Raw genomic sequence first — 26205 nt, 5'->3', positions numbered from 1 at the left:
GGGACCGGCAACGGGATCGCAACCCTCGGTGTTGCTCCCGCGCCTCGCTCAGCCAGTGAGCGGGAACCGGTCTGTATGTGGGATCCGAACCCTCGGGTGGGAGCGCCGCCGTGCTTCCCAAGCGGCGCACTTATCCAGTGCGCCACCGGGCCGGCCCTATCTGTGACAACTCTTACCTAGAGGAAGTGTCAGAAGGGACCAACAAATGGCAAATCCTCCACCGTCAAAGCCCTGGACAAAGCATGCTTATGCAAGAAAAAAGGTAGAAAAAGACTGGGGTTGACTTATTCCAGAGGTTGAGGGCTAGGAGATGCCCAATAGCAGTTTTGAAAACTTAAAGAGACATTTGCCAAATCATAGTGAGCATCCATTTTCTATTTCCATTGAGGTCAAGATAAGATATAAAGGGTTAAAAGGGCAGGAGAAGGGATTTAGATTAGACATTAGGAGAATTTCCTCCAAGCATTCTGGAATGTGTTATGGAGAGAGCCTGGAATGCACTACTAGCAAGAACATGTAATATTCTTTTCTAAAAACTCTAAAGTAATAGGTAGGCAGGTATCCTGCCCGCCTGGGGGCAGTTCTACCCTAAAGTAGAAGAAAGTGATTAAATGAGTCATCAGCTCTGACGGCCCTGCAATGGAGTAAATAAGACCCTGCAACGTACATTCCAGCCTTACATTTGTCTGAAAGGAACTTCTCTGATTCATATTTTTCTGAAAAACAGAAATAAATCCCTTACACTTATAAGTGTGATAAGAGACAATTTTAGAAATATTTTTCCAAAGTCTGCACAAAGGGCAAATGCTGTGATCTCAGAATGCAGACTTGAAAGAACATCCAGTGCCACTGGAGAAAAAAAGAGAAAGCAAACAAACAAAAAACCTACAAAGTCCTCTGTGCTCCCTTTCCCACCTATCCCTCCTATCTCTCCTCCCCCTTTTTAAAGTAGTTCTATCACTATAAGGTACAGGTCTGTTTGCTCAGTTCTGTATTTAAAATGCCCTCCTTGGTTTCTCCTAGTCCTGAGACCACATGATTTTAATAAATGGGGAAAACAGTAAAGAGCTATCATTAATAGAGAGTCTATATGTTAGGTATCGAGCTGGCATCTTTTAAAAATATCATCCACCCTATGAGGTAGGTACTATGTTATTACCACTGTGATTTGTACAGAGTAACAAGGATGGAGCTTACAGTTACTGTGGTGGTTACAGTAAGAAAGAAGTGGTTTATTGTAACGACATGAAAAACTACAATAGAGAAGCTCTGCTAATTTGCAGGTGACATCTACTCAGGAGGTCAAAGGGGTGAGAGGAGAATCTAGAGCCAAAATGACCTTTCTAAATTCTCTATAAGGTTACCACTGGAGCACCTCTGTTGACAGAGATTAGTCTTTTAAATAGGAAGCACATAACAACCTGTACCATACACAAGATGTTTTCTGATTCCCTGAGCGGCATTGTCGACTTCTGTGTACTCAAGGGCTATTGCTGTTATAGATAATCCAGGCTTTTTGCTTTTGCTCCTTGTTATGACATCTTAACTCTACTTGGAGGAGCAATCTAAGAAGGCAGAAATCAAACCAGTCTGTATAAAAAATAGAAGTTACGGGGGTCAGAACTTACTACTTCTGATGAAATAAAGTTCCTAAGCTGCACTGCAATTAGTTCTTTGAATAAATACCTTTTAAATCAAATTAACATTCTTTAAGACATACAGATTATTGATCTGCTTTATAAATTCTTATTCTTTGGAGATAACTAAGCTAAAGATTGATATATGTGTGTATGCAAAATAAAACAAAACAAAACAAAAACTCAAATAAGCGAAAGAGAAAAATCTTTAAGTAGTTTTAGAATACACTTAAGAAAAATAGCACTACAGTAGCTGTGGCCACCCAGCAAAAACCCCTCCCTCAGAAAGTTAAATCTTTAACAGCTGCAAGGGCTGCCTTCTTGGCATATGTTTGAGCAGAGAATTTATTACACGAAGCACGATCTCGTTGGGTATGCAAGACAAATAGACTCATTAAGAACGTTTTATGAAGAAACATTAATGTTCTGACAAGGTCATCAGGGTGAACAAGGTATGAGACAGAGACAAAAGGCAGTGACCTAGAAATAGACTACAGCACCCGCATAATTTACTGTGCCTGCCCACATTCTAGCATAATCCTCAACAGGCTCAGGCCAAAAAGAACTACTCAGATGCTGGAATGCACTCTGAGGAGAAAACTACAGGAAAGGCTCGTGCATACCTCCTCAAACGGGCAGGTAACTCAACAGTATCTACCTTAAGCAAATATGATATAGAAAAATAAGAGTTTACCAAATGTTACATGAGGCGGATGTTTACACTAGATAATGGTATTTTTCTTTACAATATTTCCAGCAGAAGATTCCTTAAATAAGCGCTTAAAGAACATTTAAAATATAATGCATGGACATTTTGCACATCACTTTTTAGGTATGTTTACATTATTCTGTTCTCCCTCTAGGCAGCTGCTGCTTTAGTGCAATGGTTCCCACATCTTGGTCCCCAGTGACCTTAAAACTTGGAAGTACTAAGACTTCAAAGGCAACTGGTTGCCTAAACTCAATTTCAGAATTTTTTTTTTATGATTAGTATCATTTGTGTACATAAGAAATAAAAACTATTATGATGAATGAAAGATTATACAGGCTAGGAAAACAGTTTTATCCCTAATACTAATTTTCTTCAAAATATTTCTTCTCTCAGTTCAATATTCTTTCTGTAAAATAATCACTTGGAGCTATATCATCATAATTTTAATTATTTTTTTCAAGGACTATTACTTAACAGCATATTTCACTAAAAAATCACCTTAATTTAAAAAATCACCTTAATCACCTAATGTAAGTAATCCTTTGCATACTTTCATATACTAGTTTCAAAAGTTTTACTCAAGACCACCAATGTTGAGATTATAGCTGATTAAAAATTATTAAAATTGCTTAGTAAGAAAAAGAACTGATGAGCCAGATAATCAAACAGAAAATAATAATCCTGTGAACTGATACGAAAAACATATTTTTTACAATTGTTATAACATAGAAAACAGTCTGCATTTCTGAGTACTATCACTCTATTATTAAGAATATTTTACATATGCAAAACAAAGAAGCCAAGAAGCATTTTCAAAAGTCTTCATATTGAAGCTAACACTAATAGAAAAAAAGGATGAGCATAACAAATACATATTAATGAGTTAACAGGATGCCACTCAAGTTGGGGCGAAAAGTTAAACAGGCCTGAGGAAAGAGAAAACAAATGTTAATGTTTATAACTTTTACGCATTTTAAAATAAATATTGTTCCACATTTTATTCCACCGACATTATCAAAATGAGTCTAAATTAAGAATTAATAATAGCTAATGATGCATGTACTTGGGAAAAAAAAGTTATTTTTCTAGGATGAGATCTCTTCAGGATACAGGCCGAATTGGTCTGGAAACTCCCAGATAAAGCAGAGCCAAGCCAAATGGCTTCTTCCGCATAAGTGATTCTCTTGCAGTTGCTCCCCAAGTTTTCATTCCAGGTTTTCTTTGCACACATTGGGTAGCACTAAAGCACTGAGAGGCGCTCTGCTGATGCCTACTGTTGGTAGGTCTCAGCACTGCTGAGGACCCTGTGCTGAGCAGAGCCACACCAGCATAGAGCAGATGCACAGGCCTGCCCCACCCAGCTCTGCTTACAAGGCTAACTCCTATTTTTCCATTTGGTATTCTGCCACAGTGTAAATTCCAGAGCTTTGGTGACTCTCTCAAAACCTAATTCAGCACAGCAGGTTGAACAAAAGCTTCTTTAAAAGAATATGCTTTCAATTCTAGTTTCAGAAGTATTCTTTGTATTTGTATCATTTAGCTCTATACCCAACCCCCCAAGTAAAAAGTCCAAGAAAGAATTTAGGAACGTTCTTAATAAATAAGATGCTAATTCATTGAAAAGAAACTTTTAGAAGTTAAACGTTAAAGAGCTTTTTATTTTCTGTGAGCCCATATAATCCGGATAATTTGTTCACATGTGAGACTGAACCACAGACTTCGATGCAAACAGTCAGCTGTTCTCCAACAAAGCTGTGAAGGTGAGCTGCCCTGAGGAGGACTTCTGAGGATGATTATTTAAGTAGTTCAGGAAAAATAAATGGGCTATTTCTGAAAGGTTTTTGGAGGAAGAGGCAATTCACATTTAAATCACCGTCAGTAACTCTTAAAGTAACATCACATTTACAATAAAGAAATTAAATAGTTTTTGTTTCTTCTCTCAAATTGCTTGCCATTTCCTTATGAGCATTCTGCTTATGTTCCAAAAGTAGATTTCCCTTTATTTAAAACAAAGTCTGCTGGCATGTGGTAATTTTAACACTCCTATATGTAGCCCTGAAGAAGGGAAGGGGTCCTTGATGGGTGGATTTCACTGATGGTTTTGTTAGTGTTAATACAAGACCCTCTGTCGCCCCAGAGTCGCGCTCTTGAGTAAGAGTCAGTACTTCACTGCTGACTTGGATTAAGGCCAATTTCATGCTACGATTTTCGAATGGATGATGTAGTTCTAAGTCACATACCATGTAAAACACAATTTTTAACCCCCACAATAATTTCTAACTCCCATATTTGAATTGGGACGACACAAGCCTATAACCTTCCCTTTAGGAATTTCTATCTTTTAATAGTATTTTGGGGGGCCCACAGTTAAGATTAGATATTCTTTTTTAGATTCAGGTATTTTTCCTTCACAGGTGTGACTCTAGAGAATAAAGGTCATGAGACCATGCCAAGCATAATGATATAGTCTACATTTCTTTGATTTCTTGATCATTGTGTTTAGAACTTATCTAAGTATCTTACTGCATGGCACACAGTAGGCATAAAATAAGTGCTTACTCAACAAGGGAAGGAAGAAGCAAATAAACAAATGAATGAAAGCTTTGCTGATCCTCTATAACTAGATTTCTTAATGCGATGACCACAGCCACCATTCTCTAGCAAAGCTTTTAAGAGAAAAAGAGAATGTTAGGTTTTACCCCAACTCCAATGAACTAGCCTAGTCAACCTAGAAAACAGCTCTAGCTAAGGCTCATCACAGCCTCAGTCTGATAAAAACAGGTCAAGCAACCTTCAAGAAGCAGCAAGCCAAGTACAGTAGCAGAGGAGCTGGCAGCCCCGTGGCCAGGGGGCCTGCTGCTGGCTTCTCTGGCTGGGCAGCTGCCACCAAGCAGGCAGCTCTGCTACTGCTAACCTTGCGAGAGTCTAAAGAGAAATAAAAAAAGGACAAAGCCAAAAAGAAATAGGCTTTTAGCTCTTTAGCTTTATAGAAGAACCACAGACAGAAGAATCCAGAAAAGAGGCAGTCCATATCCCTAATGGTAGGGCCCAACAAACATCAGTGAATGAGATCCAGCAGCATGGGTTCCTTTTTGTGGGTGGAACTATGGAAATGTCCTTGTCCTTTACCCTTCCTGTCCTGTGAAAGGGGTGGGAAATGCAGAGAAAAGCTGTGATCTCCTGCCCCAAATAACCATCATCAATTCGAGGTTTTAGCACCCAAGTTGTGAGCACCCTAAGAGAATCATAGCCTTCTAGTACCTCAAGGGATCTCACAAAACAGCCAGTTTAATCTCATTTTAAATCAGAGGAAATAAAGTTCCAGAAAGATAAATTGGCTTGCCCGAGATTCCAGCTGGTAGGCATGTTATACACATTGAGCCTCATCATTTCAAGCTCAGTGGCCTGTCACCATGTCAGCATCAGAATTTTTATGTAGGAGGGGCTTAGAGAAATGTGTGAAAACACGTTTGCCCTATGAGACATTTATTTATATTTATTCATGGCAGGTTCGAAGGCATTTGATGAAAATTATGAGGGAAGTCTAAAAACCTCTCCCAAGGCCATCTGAAAACCACTGTAATACCTGTTTAATTTGGTGTAAACGCAATACCACCCAAACGTAATTCTATCTTTTTTAAAAATGGTATCTTCAGAATTATCAGGAGAGGCTATCGAAGTCGGATGACCTGTCTGTCGGTGGCTGGCTGGTTAGCAGACCACCACTGTGGGTAAGATTGTGAGCTCTCCCCATTTTTAACAAACTCCTCATGTATTTTTTCCTGCACTTTGAAATTGAGAACTACTAACCTGAAGGTTCTGAATGAGATTAGAGAAAGAGGAAGAAAAAGAGAGAAACTGGGAAAACATGGTTTGAAGGAAGGAAAAAAGGAGGAAAAGGAAGGGACAGATGGGCATTAAAAATCACATCTATACAGTACCAGGGTTTCTCAACTTTACTGACACTTTGGGCTGGGTAATTCTTTGTTGTAGGAACTGTCCTGTGCATTGTAGAATGTTTAAGCACTATCCCTGGTCCTCTACTCAATAGATGATGGTAGCAATTCCCCAACCCCCAGATGTGACAAACAAAAATGTTCCCAGACTTTGCCAAATGTTCCTCCTGGGGGTAAAATCACCCCTGGTTGAGAACACAGGTCTGCTCTAAGGAAGTTTTTAAGAGCAGTAGGCCAGAAAGATAATGAAATCCCTAGATTATATAAAAACAATCAAACGAGAATTGAAATAAGAAGCATGCCAATTCATTATGCTCCTGAAGTTAGTTTCCTTAATAGCAGAAGTCATAAACGGAAAAGTGAGCTAAGTGTAATATAAAAAAGTCATTTTTGCCTTTCAAAATTTGGCGTATCTCACACAAAAATGTGCATTTCTGATGTTTCTTTAAAAAAAATCTTTCAATCTGGCAACACTTGCCTGATTTCTCCCCTTGGCAATAAACAGCTGGAGCTGAGAACCAGCCACTCCCTTTCCATGAAGCATTCACTTTCCCCCCATGCTTTACAGACAGGTGAGTTCCATACAAAATTCCCTGAATTGTCATTAGTGTTACAAGAGATTAGAACCTATTCATATATTTAAAACTTACAGTTAGTTTCCTAGATGCCCAAGTCTTATTACTGGTGCCACACTTTTAAACTGCAAACATAATTTACAAGCAACACAACCTACTAGAGAAATATCCAAAGTTTAATGTAATCCTAACAGGTTTACAATTCACACGGCACAGCCAAATACCCTGCCACACCCACAGGGCGTGTGTACTGACTGACAAGTGCATATCCTGTATGTTATTACACTCATAAAAAAATGAGTAATGACGGACCGATTTCAACATTCATCTCACATTAAAATTCAAGCTGGGCTTTATACAATAGGCTTCCTTACTAGCCATCCATTAAAAAGAATATTTGTTCCTGTGATGAAACAGGGCCTCCCCAAAACATACTCTTCCTTCAGGTGCGTTGCTGGTACTGGACCCTATGGCCAACTTCCTGCTGACACCACCTGGAGGTAAAAGCTCCACACCCTAGGTTTACAGCTATTTCTCGTCTTCAAAAGATGCACCTCTTTCCCTGTCCCATGAATGGTAGCCCTGCACCCAGCCAACTGAAGCATACAATTAAACATGACGATGATGTGACGGGACTTCCAGGTCTGACCTGCAGAGTCACTTCAGTCCCGGGTGCAGTTTCACTCTCCTCCCTTATCTACGCGTTCGTTTTTCTCACGGGTGAATGCCTTATAGGTCCTCCTGGATAATGTTCTCTTTTTTCCACCTGGCAGGCTTCCCTATTTCTCAGAATAGGGGCTGGACTACTGTCTTTGTGTTTATGGTCTTGAACACAGCACTGGTTATTGGTTACTCTCTTCAACTGGCCACCCAGACATGGGCTGAGCATTTGTCAGTCCTGGAGTTCCCGGAAAGACAAGAGTTTTCTCTCTCCTGAAATCAGCACATCCTCCCAACTGTGACCTTGAATTACAACTGTTGTAGAAACCATGGATTCCACTGATTGTTTATAATCCCTGGGGTTTATGGATTCCACTGATTGTTTATAATCCCTGGGGCTTACTCCACCAAGCTCCTCAACCAAAACTTCACCTTAACCTACTCATCTTGGGTTTGCTTCATTCCTTTGGTTTTCTTTTCTTTCCATTATCTCTTATCTTTTGGTTTTTTTTTTTTTTTTTATCTTTTGTCTTTTTCCATGTCCGGCAACGGATCGCAACCCTCAGTGTTGCCCCCGTACAGGACCGGGGACCGGCAACGGGATTGCAACCCTCAGGGTCGCTCCTGCGCCTTGCTCAGCCAGTGAGCGGGAACCGGTCCGTATGTGGGATCCGAACCCTCGGGCGGGAGCGCCGCCGTGCTTCCCAAGCGGCACACTTATCCAGTGCGCCACCGGGCCGGCCTTATCTTTTGTTTTTTTACATTTGTTTTGGGGCTCATTTCTCCAGCCTTCTTTACTCTAAGCCAACTCACCCTAATTTTCTTTCACCTTGAAATTAGTGCTTCACTATAAAACATCAGACCAGGACTAGAATTCATACCTTAGCAGCAGAAACAGCTATTCCAACATCCCATTTCTCCCATGCTAGTGACAGAAATTGTAGTTCTTTAATTAAGCAAAATTGAGAAGTTCAAATATCACTTAAAATTCCTCATCAAAGAGTGAAGAGACATGTTAAAACTTTTCTGCGCTGTTATAATTTAAGAAGTTGCCAAGTTATACTATATAAGTCAATATTAGAATCAAGGCTTAGCATGTTTTTTGGAAACTGCACCTTCCTGGTGCAGGGACAGAAAAAATAATATTATACTAAAACTTTGTTAAAATACCATCTTTGGAATCTTTGTTATGAGACTGGTTTTAAAATGAAGTCCTTTGTCTTTAATAAGTACATAACCAAACTTAGATTATTATTATTATTATTATTTTGCTAAAGTCAGCTTAGTAGTATCCATCAAGGATTAACTACAAGTTCATTCATTCATTCATTCATTCATTCATACATTCAATAAGCACTTATTAAGCATCTATTATGCTAAGTGCTCTGAATATAAAAACAAAAGGACAATCCTGCTCCTGAGAAGTTCAAAGACTATTTGGCAAGAAATACCTATAAACAAATAATTATAATAAAATGTGATGAGTGCTATAATATAGGCTATGGAAGCACAGAAGAGGTACTAATCAACTCCATCTAAGGAAGCCATAAAAAGCTTTATAGGAAAAGTCTTAATAATTTATATACATATATAACATTTTAAAACGGTCTAATAGGGAATGAAAGTTCTCCCCACTTTGTAAAATCTGATCTGTGAGGAGTTTAGTTAATCTGGAGGTGATGAGTTTTTTGAGGCGGGTCTGCAGTGGGTAACAGACACTTATTAGCAGAGGGAAAGAATATGTAGAACTGTGTGGACAAAGAGACAACCGGAAGGTTGTGAGAAAGAATTCAGAGCGACTGAATTCTTGAATGGAAAGGAGAGGTGGTGTCAGGAAGTAAGGAGAGAGGGGGATGAGGTGGCTAGTATACGAAGGGCCAGAATCAGGAAGACACCCAGAAATCACAGAGTGGCAACACGTTTCTGTTGGACATAAATCATTACATACTGCAGTGGGCAGAATAATGGTCCCCAAAAGATATTCACCTTCTAATCCCTGGAATCTGTGAATGTGTTACCTTAAATGGCAGAAGGGACTCTGCAAACTTAATTAAGGGTTTTAAGATAGGGAAATTGTCTTGGATTGTCTGGGAGGGCACAGTGTAAATCACGAGGGTCCTTACAAGTGAAAGGTGGAGGCAGGATAGGGAGTGAGGGAGGTGTGATAATGGATGCAGAGCTCGCAGTGATGCATTTAATCTGGCTTTGAAGATGGAATGGGGCCAGGAGCCAAAGACTGTGGGCAGCCTTTAGAAGCTGGAAAATGCAAATGAAATGTCTCCTTAAGCCTGCTCAAAGGAACACATCTTGCTGACACACCGATTTTAGCCCAGTGAGTTCTATTTTGGACTTCTGACCTGCATAACTATAAGATAATAAATTTGTGGACTTCTGACCTGCAGAAGATAATAAATTTATGCTGTTTTAAGCCAATGTGCTTGTAGTAACTTGTTACAGCAGCAACAGGAAACTAATACCCATAGGAATCCAACTGGCTTCTCTTGGCTTTCCTATATGTCTGTTGCAAGTAAGAGGCCCTCCTTGTGGCTGACAAGAAGAGCCCTGTCACTCAAACCAGCAACCTGACTTATGCCCCACCCCCCACACTGAGCAGAGGGAGAGTGGGCAGGAGAAGCCATCGACTGTGCGCGGCACAGAACAAGTCACACAGGACGATTCCTGGGAGTGGCTCAGAATGTTTCAAGGGGCAAAGGAGCAGGTAGAGACTGAAAGGGTGTGTGCATTTGTGGGCTGAAAACAAACTAGCATTGTGTTCACTGCTTTACGTTCAGTCATAGGATTGATCCCCTTTATTTTGAATTTCAAATAACTTAAGGGGAGGACTAAAATTTCATTTATTAAAGAAAAAAATAAGTCAAATAAGTTGAGAAAAAATGACCTACTGGATATGAAAGCCTGCCTGGGAACAGGACAATTAGTGAGTGTTAGAGTAAATAAATGAAATCAAGTCAACCCTTTCTAATTTCTCCTTTGTTTTGGATCTGTCTTTCAACTCCAGAGTATTTTAATCAAGTCTTTTATATTATATTTAGAAATCAGATAAGGACTTTTCCTTACCGATAAAATAACTGGAAAGCCAACAACAGTGTCACCACTAATATTACCTGAAAAAGTAATCTCTACTGAGCAAGGATGGAGAAGCAGCTCAAGAGGTTATCTCCTGAGGAACAAACAGCATGGAGAGAACAGACCTGCTGGAACGATGGCAGCTGCCACCTACAGACATTTTCTTTCTAAACCTGCTGAGTACAGTTCGGGAGAAGGCAGCATGGCAGTGTGGGGCAGGGCGGAGCCCCAGCTCCCTCTCCTCTGCAACCCCTCTCCCAGTGGGGGCAAATGTGTCTGGGGTCTGAGGTGGGGCCAGACGAGCAGAAGTGAGGTGACACTCACGGTGGCATCTCCAGGTTTGCTTCCTCTCTCAATGAATTACAAACCACTCCAGAGTCCAGTTCTGAAACATTTCTGGGGGAAACAGTAAGTAATGTGTCAAGGTGGTTCAAGAACTAAGGGAGGTGAAAGAGTCAAGAAAGTGGCTGTCCCAGTCCCAGCCTCTGCTTCCCACACATTTCCTTGTATCTGTTAGAAGAGCTACAGGAGTCACGAATGTGGCAAGTGCTCCCAGGACATCATCCAGAGTTGCCTCAATTGTCCTTGGACTAGAAATGACTTTAAAACCCTGAGGGGGCCAGATATTCTTATAGCAAAGTTGTTTCTGTTGTTGTTGTTAAATGAATGTTTACTTTAAAAAATTATGTAATTGAACATAAAGGAGATGCAAAATAATATATACATATTAATATAAATAGATACAATAAACACAATTTTTTGGTAAGAATGCACCAGGCTAATTTTCATAATCCACATTCAGGGAGAAACCTCAAGTGAAGAATTTTGTCTACTACAGATGCTGAATTTAGAACTGAGCGGGTCTTCTAGGAAGGAGCTATGGGCCTTCTGCATGACTTCATGATGCTGAGCTGTTCCTTTCCAGACAAGGGCCATTTGTTAGGATCTATGCACGAAGGGAGCATCTGGGATGAACCAAACCAAATGGCGAGGCAGAGGAGTCACATGAAGCCATCCTGAGATGCTGCCACCCTGTTTCAATAGATAAAAGTCAAGGAGCTGCTACTACCACTCTAAAGCAAAGAGAATGAACTCTAAGGATTTATTTGGACCACTGTCAGCACTCATGCTGCTCTTCAAGTACCCTTTTGCTAAATATCCAATGGCCCAAAATAGATTTCTTCATTCTTAAAGATTAGCTCCTTGAAAGCAAGGCCAGTGCCTACCTTCTCATTGCTACGTTCCCATTATCACGTGGAGCGCCGGGCATATCAGAGGCATGAGATGGATATTTGCTGAAGGAATCGACGGACTCATCAGAGACTCACTTTTTAAACACTATGATCCCCTCCTATCCAAGTTAGATTAATCTTAATATAAATAATTATTATATGCTTATTTGCATTGCTATTTAAAACTATTTCACATTACTATGCTCTCAAAACAAATAGTGTACAAAACATTGAAAAAGGAACTTAGGACAATTACATTTTGGAGTTTAATTTCATGACCTAAGACAGCAATCGCCTTTATATCGTTAACAAATCTTTTCAATGTAACGAAGCAGCACATTTTTTTTTTTTTTTTTTTTGTCTTTTTTCCATGTCCGGCACCGGATCGCAACCCTCAGTGTTGCCCCCGTACCGGACCGGGACCGGCAACGGGATTGCAAGCCTCGGTGTTGCTCCCGCACCTCGCTCAGCCAGTGAGCGGGAGCCGGTCTGTATGTGGGATCCGAACCCTCGGACAGGAGCGCCGCCGCGCTTCCCAAACGGCGCACTATCCAGTGCGCCACCGGGCCGACCCGAAGCAGCACATTTTGATGTTACCGTTTTTATAAGCTCTGTTAGTTCAGCTTTTAAGAACCTCTCTGTCAAATTGGAAATCATTTTTAAATCAGCAAATGAAGTACTCAGCAAACATTTTGACTCATACTCTATCTTTATTCCCCTAATTTATTAGAGAACTTTCACTCTCCTTCATTAATCACTGTAATACATTTATGTATTTTATAACTTGACAAATCGATAAAAATACTTTAAAAATATGTTAGAATCGGGTTAGACTTTAAAGTTGTATTATCTTTCCAGAAATATCATAATCTGAAAAGATACTAATGACATTAAATATCATGTATATTTACTACTGAAGACTGAAGCACTGTGAGTTGAAGAAAAGTTAGTTGACTGGTTTTCTGTACATCCTAGGGGTGAAAACAGAGGACTTTATTATGACATAGATAGCTTCCTCTTCCCATCTTCACAAACACACATTTCATTATGAGAATAGAGAGAAAAGGATGTTTATTCAGAAAGCTTCAAGAATCACATCATTAGTCCCTAGATTTTCAAATGAAAAATAAGATTAAGATATATCTCTTGGTGAACATACCTCTTAATTGAAAGTAAATGAATTCAGTGATTACAACTTTAAGAAATCGGAGTCTGATGCACAATACAAGTGCATCCTCAGAGAGCAGGCGGGTACTTTACCTAGAATGATTGGTCACCTCTTTCTAAGGTGACCGAGTGTGGTAACCTGTGATGCTTGGTTGTAAGTGGTTTGTTCTCCCTTCCCTAATATCTCCATATCCCTCATCTCCTACTCACCCCTGACTCCAGAACTCACCTCCAAGCTTAGGGTCTGGGGTTAGTGCTGGCATTTAGGGACAGAGAACAGTTCAGGTATAGAGAAATGTTCTACAAGAAAATGTCCACCTTAAACATGATTTGATTATTTTTTGTAAAAAAAAAAGCTCAAGATTGGCTTTATGTTTTTTTTTGGTTTTTTTGTCTTTTTCTGTGTCCGGCAACGGATCGCAACCCTCAGTGTCGCCCCCGTACCGGACCGGGACCGGCAACAGGATCGCAACCCTCGGTGTTGCTCCCATGCCTCGCTCAGCCAGTGAGCGGGAACCAGTCTGTATGTGGGATCCGAACCCTCGGGCGGGAGCGCCGCCGCGCTTCCCAAGCGGCGCACTGTAGCAGTGCGCCACCGGGCCGGCCCAGTTTTATGTTTTTTGTGTTTTGTTTTGGTTCACTTGTTTTCAAACTAGGCATATCAAAAAGTTTTCAACTCTAAAATAACACCCTCAGTAGTTCTGTTCCAAAAAGAATGAAAAGCTATTATTTTGCTTAGTCAATCTGCTTACCAAAAACTGATACTTTTTCATTTTTAAATATACGGATAACTTAGAATATGTAAATAAATATTAGGGTATTGGGAAAATTGCCATGATTTAAGAGATAGTCACAATTAACAGATGACTGTAATTGTTATAAGTTTGTACTGGAGACACATTTATTACACTCTAATTGCTATACTCATAGTTTCTTTCTGAAAAATATGTCAAAATGTTCCATGTCATAGGTCACCAGGCTTTCAACCACAGGGCCTGATCATGTGGCCACGCCAGCCTGGGTAAGGGACCAGCAGGGGAGGTGAAGGCAGCCATTTGTCTCTGTCCTCTGGGGGACTCAACCCAATCAGAAGCTCTTTCTGGACAGTGATCCACAACTGATCTAGACTCTTTCTTGGGAATTTTGAATGCAGGACATTCAGGTGACAACAAAGCTAAGAGACAGGCAGAGAGAAGGCATTAAGTAGAAATGTGCAGTGAAAACCATGAGTAATTGAAAGCAACAAGGTAGGGTAGAGAGATTTGGTGGGGGGAGGTGAAAACAGCAGAAAGCAGGTAAAATAGGAACAAAAAAAAAAAGAGAGAAAAGAGATAAGTCCTAGAAATGGAAAGCCTGGTACATCCTGAACCACATCCCAGTACTTCACAAAGACTGTGCAATTATGAATATTCTTATATAAAACTTCTTCATCTAAGGTAACCTGAAAGTACAATAACGGGAAGTGCCATGAACAAAAACCAAAATAAAACAAATCCCATTATTTTAACAGTTAGAAAACAGCTGTGTATTTCAGAAAATATCAGTGAACGTGTGAAACTGGAAGGCTACTGGAGGACTGGCCCGAAGAGAACCACAAATCTGAGGATGCTACTCAGAAAAAGACCTCCCAGGACAAATGGCAAGACTTCTTAGACCAAAAGGTCTGAAATGCTGAGATCTTGGGCCCTTTAAGGAAGACTGGGATGATGAGCTACCAAGACAGACTGCAAACGAAAACATTAAAGAAACAATGGAAGTAACAGAGGGCATCTGGAAAACCAAGCAGAAGTTTTACAACATCCCTGGGGTTTATATTTTAAAAAGACCCAAGAAAAGCAGCCTTCTTAGATAAGCTCATCAAGCCATGAGTGTGTTCATACAAATGTGTGTATTTCTGGAGAGGTGTCCCAGCAACTTCTGCATTTAATGCCTGTACTGCTTCTTTTCGAAGATGTCATCAATCGTAAAATAAGACACCAATTTGATTAGAGTTTTGAAGGAAACTAATAAAAATTAAATTTATATTGGTTGGAAGTTATAATCACAATAGTCAAAATTTGAAAGGAAAAAAAGTCTTAAAATTAAAGAGATATAGTAAATCTATTAAATCCTATCTGCCTTGGAACCAATCCTCAACTTTCCTTCATGAAATTTTGCAAGGTAAAAATATCGGGTGTTAAATTCAATTTATAAGAATTGATACAGATTAACTTATATATGAAGATTCAAAAAACATACTTTCACTGATTTATAAAAATGTGTTATTTCCCCCTTGACTTTACTGTTTAAAAGTCCCATGAAATTCTGTTTATAAGCAAGAGGAATGAAAGAAAAAACAAAAACCTGAGGAATGGTATGTCTTCATAAAACGCAATACACTCGGGCTTTCTAAACTTCTAACAACTACTGAATATCCTGCCTCAGGGGACCCTAAAAGATATAAAAACTGTTTTTCTTATTGGATTTCAAATATTAAATCTACTGTCTCACTGGCACTGGTCTTGTAATTTCTCTCTCCAGACCGACACTGCCTGTGAATTTTGCAGGTGACCACGCCAACTAGTTGCAGCAAGTTGCTGGCAGGTAAAGCCAATTTTCCTCATGTATAAAGATCTCTCTCTGTCTGGGTTTGGTGTTTCAGCCATGATTCTATAACTCTTTGGTCCCCAGGTCTTTTGTTTTCCACTCACTTCTCCATTTCCATTTTTAAAGTATTTCACAGCAGGTGACCTACTAATGTCTTTCTTTTTTTTCTTTTTTCTTCCTTCCTGTTCAGGCATCACTCCTCTGGCTGTCTGTATGCCTCATTCCTTATATCTTCTGCTTAGTAGCGCTATTTTAGTGTCATCTTTTACTTCTTTTTAGTTCAAAATTGTAAACTCTATTTTCTTTAAAATTTCTTATAAAACATGCTCATATCATTAATAAACTAGAAAAGAGATAAGAAAAAAAATGTATCCACAATCTGACTTCACTAACGAACCATTTTGGGTATTCTAACATTTCCTCCTAGTCTCTTGTCTCATGCAAACTTTCATTTAGAGTCATAATTACAGAGTGAGTAACCAAAATAATTTCACACACTCATTTTTTATTACTTTTTCCAGAATTATGCTCTGTTATAAATTTTCACAACTGTAATTTTACTGGCCGATTAATGCTGCATTATGTGGATGAATTCTAATTTAAGCATTTTCTTCACCTTGTTTCCATTCTTATCAGTAATGTCCAAGAGTATCTGTTTCCTTGAACGGTTCCCACATTAGCATTACGCTTCCCTTCCTTTTGCACCTGGCTGTCCTCTCTCCATCCCCCTGAGAGCAACCACGATGTCTGTTATGGTCACTGCTTCCTGTGCCTAAAATCCTTTGCTTTCCACATGGCAAGTCCCATTCCAAGAGGGAAGGGGAACCCACTGTGATGCTATGACCGTCTTTAAAGGTTCCTGCTAAACTGAGTAAAAGTGATTTCTGGGACTCAGGAAAGCTGCAGTTATGTGTGGGCAGCAAATTAGAACCAGAATTAGGAATCAGTTTTAGAATTATCCAGTGGCTTGTCAAGTCTACATTTTTAAAGTTACAGGATGCAAAATTTTAATATTTAGAGTCCTCATTAAAGGAATGTGAAAGTGGACTTCACATATTTATTGAAAAATGAAACAAAAGGGGATGGTTTAGAAAAGAGGAAAGAAGATTGAATTAGAATCCTTATTTGCATTTTTCAGATCTCTAATGATACCGTTTTAGAGGCCAAACACCTCACCTGAAAAATAGGAAGACTGGAATAAACTCCCCTCTAAGATCCCTTCTACATTCTATGGCCAGACTGCAGCCAAGCTAGAAACACCACAAAGGGACTCATTCTTGGTCTAGATGCTGGTTAGCTTTAGTCTATTTTTACATATTTCAGGAGAAACTCTTAAAAATCATGCATAGATCACTCTCTTCAGAACACTGTCATGTAAAAGTTAAGTGATTAATTCCTTTGGAGAAGGTTATACAAAAGCATCAAACTTTCATGACTAGAGAACCATGATTTTTTAAGATCTACTAATAGGGGCTATAGCAGGACTGGCAGGCTCAGCTTGGGGCCAAAACAGCTGTTATTTTCCTTTCGATTTCTCTGTTAACATTCTCACATCTTCTGCTGTATTTTCCTTTGCATGCAGCCTAAAGCCCAGAAGGATTTTAAAGAAAAGGAATAGTACTTGTGGCAGGAGGGAGGGAGTAGGTCTAGACAAAAGGGAAGAGGTACATTTTACGGCTTTAATTTCTGAGAAATACAAATCTACATACTCTTTTCTCTTCCTTCCTTCCACTTTCTAAGGGAAAGGCTACTTTGGGGACATGGTTTGAACTGCATGGTAACCAACTGATAGAATAAGAAAAAAAATTATTGTAAAGTATTTTGAATTTTGTTCCTGGAGTCATGATCATTTGGTAACAAAAAAAGGTCTTCCAAATATTATATACCATGTTGCCATCTGCCTTATCTCCCAAAAGAGGTAGTAGGGAAGAGGGTGCTTAAAAGGAGAGTGGACAGACAGACTTTGCTAGGGAGACAGTGGTGAGATTGGAACACATATAAAAAGGTTTTAATTTAATTCACATTTTTAATTTTAGAAACTGGTTCACATTCAATCTAAACTTCACATTATCTTTTTAAAAATATAATAAAACTGTTTTTCTTTTTCCCAAATAGAAACTAAAAGCAAGGCTTCAAAAGAAATTATGAAAGAAAAAATGACAATGTACATTACCACAACTGGACACTTAGCAAAAGTCAATCATTTAATTCATAAACCAGAAGCGGTTAAATTATAACTTGAATCTAAAGAAAATATTACTTTCACTAATATTAATTTCCATTCTGGCCATTGTTGACTCTCTACTTTCGATGAACTCAAGTATCAAAGTAAACTCTTTGTTAAAATCTTTTTTTTTTTTTTCCTTTTGGTCTTTTTTCGTGTCCGGCAACGGATCACAACCCTCAGTGTTGCTCCCACACCTCGCTCAGCCAGTGAGCGGGAACCGGTCTGTATGTGGGATCCGAACCCTCGGCGGGAGCGCCACCGCGCTCCCAAGTGATGCACTGTAGCAGTGCGCCACTGGGCTGGCCCGTAAATTTTTTTTTTTAAACCCAAAACCACAAAACCTATCCTATATATACAGAAACTGATAACAAATTACATAAATTTTGTATTATGTACTGTGCCAAACCTCACTTACAGGTAATTGTAGACACAAGCAAAACACCTGTTTTTTCACTTGTGTCTAGTTAAAGGCCACTGCTGCCACTAATAGATAATCTGAGCCGATCTACTTACACTGGACCTGTGTATGGCAAAGGGCTGATGGGCATGGGCTGTGGTGCCAGGAACAGAGATCTGAGTTACGACTTTCCCACTCTCTGGCTGTATGGCTTTGGGCTATCTCTTTAATCATTCTGTGCTTCCATTTACTCACTTGTAAAATGGACATATTAAGAGTTCGTATCTCACAGTGTTGCTATGAGGGTTAAATGGGATGACACATATAAAAGGCTTATTAGCAGAGTGCTTAGAACATAGCAAGCCCTCAAAAATGCCAATTGTTCATTCTTCTCTTCAACAAATAGCTATTGAACACCTACTTTGTGCCAGGCAGTGTTCTAGTCACTGAGGATAAAGAACTGAACAAAACAGACAAAAATTCCTCCCTTGATGGAATATGTAATCTAGTAGAAAATAATATCTAACACTTAAGTAGTGCTTACTATTATACACTATTATTGCCACACCAATGGGTCTCAATGCCCCCAGGCATTTGGTAAAGTTTGGAGGCATTTTTGGTTGTCACAACTAGGGGAGAGTAGATTGTCACTGGCATCTAGTAGGCAGAGACCAGGGTTGTTGATAAACATTGTACCACGTACATCACAGTCCTCTATAACAAAGAACTACCCAACCCAACATGTCAATAGTGCAGAGGTTGAGAAATTCTGTTCTAAAGATCATTAACTCAATCCTTAAAACAACTGTATGAGAGAAACATTATAAGTATAGCTATTTTTTCTTTATTTACTAATAATAACTATATATTACAAAAATATAGTAATACTATATAATACACATATTTATGAAAATATTTACATATATGTAAATTTAATTATATAGTATTTATAAAACAATATAAAAATTATATACCAAGACTTTAAAACGTACCTTCTTAGCATGTGATTTTGCTTTTTTATTCAGATGATGAACTCAAAATAGATTAAATTTAAACTCAAAATAGAATGAGTTTACTTTACAACCAATGGCTGTACCCTTGTGCCATCTAGATTTAAAATTACTAATAACCTCTCCTGATCCTCACTCATATTGCTATACATAAAGTGATCTTTTGAGCCATATCTGTGATGATTTGGATATCAGAACAAGGAAGCAGTGTGGTGCACTAGAAACACCAAACCAGGAGCCTAGAGATCCAAGACCTAGCTTTGTTATCTCACTGCCTGGGCAAGTCCCTTAACTTCCCTGGACACCGGAGGCTCACCATAACCAAAACAAAATGAGATAACATGTGAAAGCGCTATGGAAGCTGTAATGAGCTTCACTAACACCTACCACATGCACTGACGGAGTATATGTGGTGGGTCGTGGTGAAGCTCATTTCTTTTTGCCACACACACACTCATTTAATCCTTGCCACAGGCCAAGAGGTAGGTATGCTGATCAATGACAGGAGAAGATAAGGAAAATGGGGCACAGGCAAGGGGTAACTTGCCTGAGGTTACAAGGTCAGAGAGTGGTGGAACACGGGTACCCAAGTGCAGTCTCGTGCCAGAGCATGCCCTCTTCTACAGCATGGGCCTCTCTTTGTGAACTGTTGTTTAAGGCACTTGAGACATTCTATCACACAGCAGTCTTCTGTGGCCAAGCTCACACTCTTTGATTTCAAGGAGTTGCTCTGCTCTGCAGGCTGCCATGTTTACTCCCTAGTCCCAACTAGCCAGCCACTTGATCCATTCATCAAAGCAAAGAAGAATGAAATCTCATTTTATTAATTTTTTGGATTATTTTATTTCTCTTAAATAGGCAATATGTCTACATAACACATACTTTTAATATGATATAAAATTCAAAGGCCCAGAAGGATATATGGTAACAATTAGTTCTCCCAGCTACCCAAGTCCTTTCTGTTGGGACAACCACCATTACTAGTTTCTTGTATATCATTCCACAAATGTTCTATACAATATATGTTCTTTTTCTAAAATAGAAATACAACTTGTAGCATACAAAATATATTTTGCAATCTGATATTTTTTGCTAAGCAATATTTTGGGGATCAGTCCATATTAGTACGCATATACTTCACTTTGTTTCTACAATGTCTGAAGAATATTCTGTAATTTATTTAATCAATTCTGAACAGATGACTATTTATAATATTTAACAATGCTACAATGAATACTTTATGCACATATTTCTTACATTGCAAGAATAAACTTGGATAAATTCTTAGAAGTGGAATTGTTGAGTCAAAAGGTATGTGCCTTTTAACATTTTATTCAAATAGCTAAATTGTTGTCCACAGCGGTTGTACCAATTTATATACCCACCTAAAATGCATGAGCTCACCACTGAGTTTGACTTTATTTCCAGACTCTCATAACACAGTGTCATAAAAGTGTATCATCTTTGCCAATCAGTAAAAAAATCTGTATCTCATTACATTATAATTTGAATTTCCTTTATTATGATTAGATGTAGAATCTTTTCATGTGTTTCAAGAACCAGTTATATTTCTTTTAGCTGTGAATGTTCTGTTCATATTTTTTATCTGTTTTTCTAATGATTGGTTTCTTTTTCTTAGGTAATTGTAGGAACTCTTTATCTGTGAGAGAAATTAACCCTTTGTATAAAAGTTGCAAATATTTCCCTCCAGTTTTGCATCACTTGTTTTTGAAGTAATATTTGATTTTTAACTAGTGTTGACTTCCTCAATTTTTCACTTTTGTAGCTTCTGGGTTTATTTCATACTTAGAAAGGTCTCGATACTTGGAGAACATAAAAAAATAATACATGTTTTCTTTTAGTACTTCTGTGGTTATCTTTCAAAGTTTAAATCTTTGAAGCACCAGAATTTATTCTGGGGTACACTAAGAGTTTGGATGCCACTTTCTTGTTATCCAGATGATAATGAAGATGTCTGAGTTTCCTTCAGCCATCTACTTTTTATTGATTAATTTGTCCTTTCCCCACTTACCTGAAATGCCAGCTTTATTATATATAAAATTCTCATATTATCTGAGACTACTTCTTGACTTTCTGTTGATCTGTCCCACAATCAATAAACAAACACCACAGACTATTTTAGTTGTACGATATGTTTTCCTACCTGGTAGGGCTAGTTCCCTCATTATTTGTCTTTTCTAAAATTTTCCTGGCCATTCTTTAGGAACTTAGAATATTTTTCTCAGGAACTTAGAAAAATAATTGTATTTTCTTAGGACTGTGTTATATTTATAAATTAACTTAGACAAAACTTAGACCTTTAAGACACTGACTCCTCCCATCCATGCATGTTATATACTTCTGCATTTGGTTCTAGTCTTTTACCCTCCTTCTGTCACTGTTTTGGGGAGTCTCCGTAATACCTTAAAATTTTTTTCATATAGGTCTTCCTTTATTACATTTACCCCTAAAGTTAGGAATGTATTTCTATTTGGGTCATGTTTTCACATATAGGTCTAATTTCTAAACAGACATGGCAATAAAATAAAAAGTAATTCATTTTTGTCTTGGTTTTGTTTAAGTGCCCAGTTCTTGAAACTTAGAAAACTCAGGCTTAAAAAATTCACTAGGACTATTGTCACACGACATACCTCCTTTTAATTCTGGCTAAGAAATACTTTTCTCCTAAAATGTTTTGGCATGAAAATAGAACTCATAAGATTTTTAGAAACCTTTGCTCCACGTCAGCTTCATCTTCAACTTTGAGAGTACATAGATCCTGGTGGTACTATATTACATATTAACAATTTTTATTAAACTAAAAACACAAAACTTACCTCCTAAATTCATTCCAGCTTGAAGACACTTCTGAAGTCTGCAGGCAGGACAATTCTTCCTTCGAATCTTGTCAATGATGCAATCGTTTCTTCCAGCACATAAATAGTTGTGTTGCCCTGATAAAAATAATAATTTTAAAACTGTCAAAATAAAGACTATTATACTAATATAAAATATTAATATGTATAATCAGAATACGAAACTTCCTCTTTCCTGCCTTGAAATCTCTTCTTCAAAAAAGTAAAAGGGAAACACGTTTTTTTGGATAATAGAGACAAGGAGATGGTCAGCTTAATGCAGCTGAGACTTTAGATTAGATATGACAACATTGCATTCATTTCCAAACAGGTTCTCATAGAAGTAGCCACATTACCCCATTGTTTGAATTTTTTGATAGCTGTATGGATTCGGGGAATGGTGCATATTTCCTTCAGACATCACAATAGCATCAACCTAAACAAAGGCCCTCGTGCAGCTGTCTCACCTGCTATGCCTGCCTGCCATCTACATATGAGATTTCACTGCAAAGACTTTCAAATTATACAACTGGAAATGTTGAACTGTTTTATTCTGTAAACCAATCTAGAACTAAAAAATTTCAGATGTGAGCATAGCATAGGCTTAGAAAGCAGCATCTACTGGCAAAATACAGAACTGTAGCCTAGCTCTATTATTCATTTATTTATTCAAAAATATTTACTGAATATCCACTAGGCACTAGGCACTACTAGAAGCAATAGAGATACAGCAATGAACAAGACAGACAAAAGTCTCTGTTCTTGTTAACTTCCATTCAATTTTGAGGAAACACAATAGACAAGGTAATCTGACAAAATGTTAGACAGTAATATGTGCTAGGGAGAAAAATGAAGAGAAGGGGCATATATCACGGTGCAGGTGGTGGAGGGTGTTGAAATTTTAGAGAGCTTAGGAAAAGCTTGACAGGGAGGTGATTCTTAAATAAAGACCCAAAGATTCTTCGATCTAACTGCATAGACATCTGGGGGAGAAAATATACCAGACAGAGGAAAAAGCAAATGAGGTAGGGGCAAGGCTGGGAGATACTTGGCATGTCTCAGGAACAGCAAGGACATCAGAATACATGAGCAGAAACCAATGAGTAAAAGTAAGAAAAGATGATAAAGAGCTAGCGTGAATCGCATCAGGTAGGGCCTTAGAGATCATATTTAAGACTCTGGCTTTCACTTGAGTGGGATGGGAGGGCTTTGAGCAGAGAAGTCAGTGGGTGTGATTTAACATTTAACAGGAGTACTCTGGCTGCTGTGTTGGAAACTGATTGCAGTGGACTAAGGACAAAAACAGGGAGAAAAGGGGAAGGAGGCTATTATAATCAAGGGGAGGGATGAGAGTGGGCTGGGTCAGTGTGATGGTGGTGGGAAGTGGTCAGATTCTAGATGTATTCTGAAGGTAGACCTGCTAGAATTTGCTGACAGAAGAAAAGTCATTAAGACTCTTGGGCTAAACGACTGGAAAAATGGAGCTGCCATTAACTAAAATGGAAAAGACAGTAGAAGCCTGTGGTTTATGGGGACTCATCCTAGCTCAGTCTTGGCCATGCTAAGTCTGAGATGCCTGATAGGCATCCAACTGGAGGTGCTGGCAGCTAGATATCCAAGGCCAGAGTTGGGAAGAGGTCTGGGCTAGAGATGTAATCAGCTTATGGGTATTATTTTAAGCCATAAGACTGGGTGAGATCATCCAGTAGGTGAGCATAGATTGGAAAGAGAAGCTTGAAGACTGAATCATGGGTCATTAAAAATATGCAAACAAGGAAAAGAGTCTCACTGATTACTGTAAAGCAGTGAACAGACTTTATTTATTTATTTATTTTTTTCCTTATTTTGTCTTTTTTCGTGTCCGGCAACGGATCGCAACCCTCAGTGTTGCGCCCGTACCGGACCGGGACCGGCAACAGGATCGCAACCCTCGGTGCTGCATCCGCACCTCGCTCAGCCAGTGAGCGGGAACCGGTCTGTATGTGGGATCCGAACCCTCGGAGGGAGCGCCGCCGCGCTCCCAAGCGGCGCACTGTAGCAGTGCGCCACCGGGCCAGCCCGTGAACAGACTTTAAAGCATTTCCTTCAGCCTGGTATTATCACAGTCCCTTGGTTGAGAGTTACTAGGTAAATTACAGTAAACACTCAATTAAAATAATTTCCTCCAGAACACATTCTATGTAACCTTATAGTAAATCTTAGTAATAATAACAATAAAATAACAATGATAGAATACAGAAATCTATCAAAGAAAAAAACCCCTACCATTATAACAATCTAATGCCGTTTTTAAAAACCGAGGTCTCGGGCCGGCCCCGTGGCTCACTCGGGAGAGTGAGGTGCTGGTGGTGCTGAGGCCGTGGGTTCGGATCCTATATAGGGATGGCCGGTGCGCTCACTGGCTGAGCATGGTGCAGATGACACCGAGCTGAGGGTTACAATCCCCTTACCCGTCAAAAAACAAAACAAAACAAAAAAACTGAGGTCTCTTACTGAAGATAGGTAAGTGTAATAATTATATAAATCCAATCAACATTCATGGTAAAGATGGTAACTGATTAATATAGCATTTTATGATGCTGTGCAGTATCTTAGAGAAGAGGTCCCCACTTTTAAAATAAAAATTTAAGGCCCTACAGAGTACCAGGTGGAACAATTATTATCATTACTATTGCTCACAAGAAAAAATTATGCTAGAATTGGTAAAGTGAGTTCCCAAAAAGGTAGAGTTGGAAGCAGAATTCAGAAAGCCTGATAATATTTATGTGCCTTAAGGCCAGAGGGTTTCCTAAACACCAATTTGCAATATAATTTACTGGTGGTCTAACAGGATGCTAAAAGTGCTCTTTGGAAACAAGAAGCATAGGAACATTTTTTGAGTGACGCACATGTACTTTTTATCAGCCAGAATTTCCATTGGCAACCGGTATTATGTACTTTTTGCAAGGTATGAAACTGAATACAAAACCATAGATTTCACTTATAACTCACAATGAACTGAATAAACTTTAAAATCCAAAGAAATAACTAACTGTAATTTTAATGTTTCAATTCAACAAGTATTTATGGGAAACCTCTTATGTGTGCAAGGCCACACAACATTTGCACAGGGGGATGGTGTGATGGAGTCTAAGGTTCTTTCCACTTCTGTGAATTTACAATAAATGTAACTAAGTCTCTTAGGTCACGGGCATACAAGAATGCATAACAAATGGCCACTGTCTTATGTACACACTAGAAAGTCTTCTCTGAGTGTTCAAAAAAAGAGACTTCCAAAAGCTGGGATTTTTCTTAAATGAATACCCTTGAAAAAATCCATGTTACTGTAACAAGTGTGGAATGATTTCCTTCCTGGTACAACATTTAATCTTCTACAAATAGGACAGGAGAATTGTGAGAGACTGTTGCAAACATTTCTTGATAGTTTTCAAATAATTCTGTCATTTATATTTTCAGTTGTATAAACATTAAAGATTTAAATTGTACCTATACAAATATGTAATGTGTGTTTCATCCCTTAATTCATATTAAAACAATAGCAACAACACTCACAACAAAAACAAGAGAACTCATCTAGAAGACTAAAAAACTTTTGATCATATCCTTTTTAAACACTGTGTTCTCCTAGTGTTAGGACAGCTAATCCAGAATAAATCACATTTTAGAATTTCTAGCGTAAGTGATTTTCTACTCTAATGCTAACATAGGGCAGACAACCAGAATGCTGGGGACCAGAGAGGGGAGACCTTGAATGACAAGCAAAGGAACTCAGATTTTATTTAGCAGGCATTAGGATATCACTGCAGATTCTTGCTTATAGAACGTCAGGTCCAGAGCTGTGTTGATCTTAAAGTTATGTAATAAGTGAGTAAAATGGAAGTAGGGGACACCATTAACAGTCCACTTGAAAGTTCTCATAGCCAGCCTCTCTATATTAGTCAGAATATATAGCCACAGGAATAATCCTGTGGTTAAAAAAAAAATTCAGTGGTAAAGAAAACAAAGATTTTTCATTCAAGTTACATGTCCAATGTGAGGAGAGTTCTAGTTCTAATAATGACAGAATAGCTCAAATTAGATAAACCTCCTACAGATAATTATCAA

At 38.7% G+C, this 26205-nt stretch overlaps 1 protein-coding gene across 1 annotated transcript in view; it reads right to left on the bottom strand.

Moving 5' to 3' along the window:
• LOC103599404 (mineralocorticoid receptor-like) overlaps positions 1–26205 on the bottom strand; it is a 126260-nt gene that overhangs the window by 32841 nt on the left and 67214 nt on the right. The window contains exon 3 of the mRNA XM_008583508.1: positions 22084–22200. Coding sequence (XP_008581730.1) covers positions 22084–22200 — 117 coding nt within the window. The remainder of the gene's footprint in view (positions 1–22083; positions 22201–26205) is intronic.

The sequence above is a fragment of the Galeopterus variegatus genome, unplaced genomic scaffold (genome assembly GCF_000696425.1).
Source record: "Galeopterus variegatus unplaced genomic scaffold, G_variegatus-3.0.2 Scaffold2948, whole genome shotgun sequence".
Taxonomy (NCBI): domain Eukaryota; kingdom Metazoa; phylum Chordata; class Mammalia; order Dermoptera; family Cynocephalidae; genus Galeopterus; species Galeopterus variegatus.
The sequence above is the reverse complement of the archived record's forward strand: the minus strand, read 5'-3'. Positions and strand labels throughout refer to the sequence as shown.